A 6,267-nucleotide genomic window follows, 5' to 3' on the forward strand; every position below is an offset into this window, starting at 1 on the left:
CGCTTTTCTAGCTGTCAGGTAGAAGGACATAAGGCTTCCTGCACCAGTCTGAGTTTAAGATGAGCCAGTTCCAGAGGTAATTAGTAACTCAGGCTGAAGGCAAAAGAACAAAGAACTCTTTTTAGGTGTCTAAGAAACAAATCGAGTTGTGGTCTTACACTAGAAACTGGCAGAGTGGTCCAAATCCCTTGAAACTGGCGTCAAGGCAGTGGGAAACGTCACAGTGAGGCTCTAGAGAGCTGCCCAACTCATCCGTGTGTTTGACAGGAAATGCAGTAGGGCCATCATGGGGTAGGGCTCTTAGTTATTTTTGGCCAAGATGGTTGGTATGCAAAAAGAACTTCCTTTTTTTTTTTTTTTCTTTTGCAGCACAGATCCACAAATGCTGAGCAGTTCCCAGCATTTCGGTTCTAAGATCGACCTTCTGAGCACCTCACTGCCTGCCAAATTGCCAGGGCTATTAGAGTATGATTAGATTGCTTGGCTCTGAGCATTAGATAATCCTACACAGCTGGACTTGCTCAGGACTTGGGATGGCTCCGGACATCAGCTGCTTCTTTTTAGTGGCCCTCTTCTCGGCCAGCTGCCAAGCCACCACATCCTCAGATCAAAAGTGCATTGAGGTGAGTCCAAACTATTTGTCTCTACCCAGCTGCTGACACTTGCTGAAAAACTTGAGATATCGTATACAGATTCATCTGAGCCTTGGCTCTTGGTCTCTACTGCCCTGAAAAGGAGAAAGGGAGATATCAACAGGGGTTTGGTGCAAAGAGCAGACCCCCCTCAACCCTGACGCCTAAAGCTGTTTGTCCACCGTGCTAGGACATGGCCACTACCCACAGAACCCTTTGGTTTCTTACCTGTCATGATAAAGACTAGTAAAGACAGGCTCATGCCAGGATTCAGAACATTTATAAGGATCACTGTGAATGTGATTGATTTTCTCCTCCAGTTGGACAAACCCTTCCATCTGTAGAACTAACCCACCAGAGTAAATCTGAGACCCGAGGCAACTCAAACCTTCTGGTTTAAACTGTAACAATATTTATCAACGCATGGGAGGCCATGAAGAGAATGGAGAGAGAGAATGGCCTCGACCTTTTGCCATCTTCAACCTCCCTACTACTGTCCTTGACTCTCTGGACAGTGGCCAGTCCATGTGGGCCTGCTTGACAAATGGCGAAGACAGAAAAGACTGTGAGCCTTGATGGCTTGGTTAGCCGCTTTCCTACTTGGAGACTGAAAGGAGAATGTGAGCCAGGGATAGCTAGGGGCAAAATGAACCTGAGGTATAGTTAGAAGTATAAATTGAACCCAAAGCCAGGAATGGAATAAAGTCTGGAGCAGAAACAAACAGAAGTGTGTTAGCCTTGGATTTGGGCGGACTCGGAATCCTCTCAGACGGAGCAGAGATAGAATACCAGGGAAATCCAAGACAGGGATGTTGTATTCGGTTCCTTGGGTTTCCAGAAGCAGAGCCTCAGAGTGAGGGAAATTACACAATAGGATCTTACTGTTTGTCCTTTCTGGAGGCTGGAGATCCAGGATAGAGGTAACAGCAAGGATGTTTTCCTCTGAGGACTTTCCCTTGGCTTCTAGGTGGCTGTCCTCTTGGGTCTCTCCAGTGTGCCATCCCCACGCTTAGCTGTGTCTCACTTTCTCTTACTGGGTCATTAGTCATGCTGGCTCAGGACCTACCCAGAGTTCCTCATTTGACTGTCATCATATCTTGAAAGGCCTTCTCTCCAGTTATAGTCACATGAGGCATGGTGTCCTGGGAGTTAGAATGTAAGTGGCAGAAGTACATGGTTGGGAGGATGGGACACAATTCAGCGCATCTAAGAAGTAAAAGAGGAAAGGGCCTTCCTTCATCAGCCCTAGCTCCGCTCACCCAGTTTAAATTGGGAGCTCAATGTCATGCATCATGTAGATGTCTTAGGGGGATCAGGATGGGGACATGACCTCAGTGACCAAGGACAAAGGCCAGGCACCTGTTGACATTACCTCCAGATGGGATGATCCTCCCATTCATTGGAGTTTCACAGAGCAAGGTAATATGCAGTGCAGCACTTGTGGGAAGTCTGTCTAGCCCTTCTGAGGCCACAAGGTGTCCAGGAAGGAAACTTCCAGTGGAGGTACTGAGCCATTCAAACCACCCAAGGATGACACCAAGCTCTGGAGCTGCCAGTTCCCTTCTGTACATGGCCCCTGCACTGGCAGAGGGAAGAGGAATGGGGCAAAAAGAGAGAAGTTGTCTGCTGTAGGCCTCTAGTACTGTGCCTTTCAGGTCCTGAGGGTGGGGCTCAGTGCCCCAGATCCCCTAAAGACCCTGTGTTAAAGTGAAGATTTCCCTTTTGGATAGACAGGTGAGGGGGAAGTCTTCTAGTCCAGCAGTCCCAACCGCCACCCTGTGCCTGCACCCTAACAAGGGGTTAATTTTAAATAGCCTTGAAACCTGTTTTATTAACAATCTCTCTTTTCTCTTCCCCTTCTCTCATTTTTCATTTCTAAGCAGCTGAATTCCGAGACTGTTTAATGCATGAATATGATGGGAGCCTGTTTCTAAGTGTTCCTGACCTCTAGGACACAGGCACGTGGGAGAATGCAGGGCTGATTAGGAAAGACTGCGTTTTTGGTTTCCATGTGTGGTCTCCTCCATCCAATCTAGTCCGCCTCTACCAGTTCTTCTCATTGCTTCCTTTTCTTCCTCTTCCCCCTTCAAGCATCATTAGGCACTTGCCGCCTGTCTGTTCCCATGACTTGCCATTCTGAGCTTATCTTGCCCACCCTGATAAGAAGGTTTTGTTTTGTAAAATAAAAATCTTCCTTTCAGATTATTAAACTTTAGTTGAATCAAGACACACATACAGAGAGTCCACAGGGCCCTAAATATGCAGTTAATTGTATTTTCACCAATAAACATACTCAGGTACTCCACACACAGCTCAAGGCACAGTAGGAACTCAACACCCCTGGAGCCCTCAAGCCTCCTCCCAGGCACTAGGTCCATCATCGGGGCGGCCTTTGTAACTGTTAAAAAATAACTTTATACACTTGGGGTCCTATCCTAGAAACCCCAGCTCCCTGGCTACTTTTGCTTGATGTTGAATTGGTGGCACTTTCTAAGGACATGTGCAACAGTCATTTGTTGAGTCCTACTATTGGGTAGTACTCTTTTGGGTTGAAGACCCCCACCACAATTTATATATTTCTATTAATAGAAAACTGCATTGTTTATAATTTTTTGGAAGGTATGTATGATGTTGGTTTAGGAGTTTCTTGATTATGTCTTTCTTAAGTAAATAAATATACATATTTACATTAAGTGCCTTCATAGAGATATTTGCTCATAGGGTGTGTGTGTGTGTGTGTGTGTGTGTGTGTGTAGGGGGGTCTGTATAGTATGCACCGCTAGCTTCATAAAACATTGCTACTAATTAACATTTGTTGGCATCTTATGTGACTTTTGATTGCTTCGGAGTCTTGTTAACATTTGATTTTAAATGTGAGCCACCCTAACAGTTGGGAAAGTAGTATTTTATTGGGATTCATTTTTAATTTCTCTGATGAATTATTACAATGAGTACATGGTCACAGTAATTTACATACCTCCTCTCTCCTTGCACTGCTGAGAGTCAAACCCAGTGTTAGTCTCATGGTAGACAAGCATTATGTCGCTGATGTACCCCCAGCCTTCTCCTGCCACTTTTGAGTAAGTGAAATGCCTATGTCTTTTGCTCATTTTCTCCTTTGATGCTTTCTTTGATTCGTAAGGGCTCTTCCTTACTTGAATGCCAGTATCTTCCTCTACTCTCAAACTTCCCTTTCAACTTTCTAAAAGTATCTTTTGCCAACTGGAAGTTCTTAGTATTATCGTAGCTCAAGTTAACATTTTTCCGTTATTTTTAATGCATTTCTAGTTAAGAAATCTCGGCCTGCCCCAGGCTATGATGATATTATCCTACAGTTTCTTCTGGAAGATTTATTATTTCATATTTCTGCCTTTCACTGCTCAAGGACTGATATATAGATACATCTGTGTATGTGTGTATGTTGGGTAGAAGTCCGGATTAATATTTTAATAAGTTTTTTGCTTAAAAAAGTTCCAACCTACATGCAAATTCTGAGAAGATTGTAATAAAACTCATGAACACTCCACAGAGAATCTTCTGTTACTAAATGCTTCATGTTCTCTGTATGCATATAACAAAATTACAACCATGACTAGGCCTTTAGAGACTAGCTTGCTCGTGTTCCACGATTGCAACTGTTACATTATAACAGTTTCAAAGCACTCTGGACTACTTCCAGAGACTGTTAGCTTACTTCCAGGACCCCATTTCAAATATGTTCCTTTTGGCCACTCTGTTCACTCAAAACCAGGGTAAGATAAAGTCTGTCTGTTTCTAGGAGTGGGGTAGGCTTTAAGAACTCCAAGTTCACAGAAGCAAAACTTTCCAGGAACTTTAGACGGTGGGGTGACCTGAGGATTCCATAAGTGGGGACTCCTCCTGCTCAGGGCCTGTCAGGCCCTTGTCTGGATGCATCTCACAGCACCCCTGCCGGCAGGCAGGATGAGCTTATTATCCCCAAACTACAGCTGGGAAAAGAGAGGCCCGGGCATCACAGTGCCTGTGACCTTAGATGTGAAGGCAAGCAGGCTAATTCAGTAGAGCAGTGGTTCTCAACCTACCTAATGCTGTCACCCCTCGATATAGTTCTTCATGTTGTGGTGACCTCCCAAGAATAAAATTATGACTTCTTAGCCGTAATTTTGCTACTGTTACAAATCGTAATGTAAATATCTGATATGCAGGCTATCTGATATGGGACCTGAATGAAAGGGTTGCTCAACACACTCCTTCCCCAAAGTGGGTCACAACCCACAGGTTGAGAACAGCTGCTGGAGAGACTCCGAAAACAAAGTAGGTTTAACTGGAAGGTCCTTCAGCCGGAGGAATCAGTTTAACAGCATAATTTTAGAGCTGTGTCTTCCTGGGAGGTTTTGCTTCGTTTTGTTTGCTTTGCTTTGTTGTCAAAGAGTAATCTTTGCTCAGGAATTTAGCTTACCAGTCAAAAATTGCTCCTTTGGTTCAAGAGGTGATTAAAGGGATGGGTGGGGGAGGGGCGGTATTTCCAAGGCCTCCTGCCTGCGTGTGTCAAGTGTACTAGACATCCGGAAAAGCTGGGGATAAGCGTTCCAGCAAAACTCAAAGGTTTCCAAATTAGAAAAACGTCTCAAGGCTTGTAAGGAGAGAAAATGCTGCAGGACAGGCGGGAGCTGAGAGACAGCAGAAACAAAATAAAGTCCTGATTGGAAAAATGCAAAGGAACGCTTGCAGGGAGAGCAGGGTTGCAAAACAAAGGAAGCACTTGGGAGTCCTGCTCTGGGTGACAGAGGCCCAGCTCTGTGCCCAAGCTGAGGACAAAGCGGCTGGCACAGGTCCCAGTGCGCTTCCTGAGCCGGAGCAGGGTGTGTGCAGTTGCATACATCTGAGTGGCTTTGCTGAAGCCCGGCCAGCCCCGGAATTCACGTTAAGGATGGGCCCTGTCTGCAGTGCAGCAGCCAGTCAAGGAGAAAGACTGAAAAAGCAACTTTGGAAACTGCTCATCTCCCGAAAGAATAATCACACATGGGGCTCAGAGAGCTCTGGCATGGGAGATGTCGGCTGGGGAGGAAATCCCAAAGTGCATGATTGGGTCCTGGGAGCGACTGAACTGTGTGTTGCTTTCCTGCATCCTGTCTATTCATCCTCTCTATGACTCCATGCTGTGCTGTTAGAACTCAACCAAAGCTTTAACCTTAGTCACTGTGTGAGAAAGTTCACTGTAGAGGGTGTGTGTGTGTGTGTGTGTGTGTGTGTGTGTGTGAACTGTTGTGTTTTGGCGGCAGTGTAATGCGCCAGGAGAGGGTCACCTCTGTGGGCCTGGCCAAGGTGTCCACCTGAACATTCAAGCCGTGTGACTGGCCTAATATGAAAAAGGTTTATTGGTGGGATGAGGCAGAGAAAGGAGAGGGACAGAGAAGAGCAGAAAGAGAGAGGAGAGAGGGGAAGAGAAGAGACTGGCCAGGAACATGTAGAGGGTTGGGGGAGAGTAGGGAGAGAAAAGCTGAATAGTCCTTATAGGCCTGACTCCAGTCTGTATATGGTCAGGCAGCTGTTGTTAGGTAACTGGTGGGCGGAGCCTTCTTGGCATTATCAGTCTAACAGTCTCTCTCTCTCTCTCTCTCTCTCTCTCTCTCTCTCTCTCTCTCTCTCTCTCTCT

At 45.8% G+C, this 6,267-nt stretch overlaps 1 protein-coding gene across 1 annotated transcript in view; it reads left to right on the forward strand.

Annotated features, from left to right (window-relative positions):
• Positions 1-407: 407 nt before the first annotated feature.
• The window catches only part of Cd180 (CD180 molecule), a 13,880-nt gene continuing 8,020 nt past the window's right edge, over positions 408-6,267 (forward strand). Inside the window, exon 1 of the mRNA XM_021208800.2 lies at positions 408-623. Within this exon, the coding sequence (XP_021064459.1) occupies positions 534-623 (90 nt within the window). The 5' untranslated portion in view covers positions 408-533. The remainder of the gene's footprint in view (positions 624-6,267) is intronic.

The sequence above is a fragment of the Mus pahari genome, chromosome 11 (assembly GCF_900095145.1).
Source record: "Mus pahari chromosome 11, PAHARI_EIJ_v1.1, whole genome shotgun sequence".
NCBI lineage: Eukaryota > Metazoa > Chordata > Mammalia > Rodentia > Muridae > Mus > Mus pahari.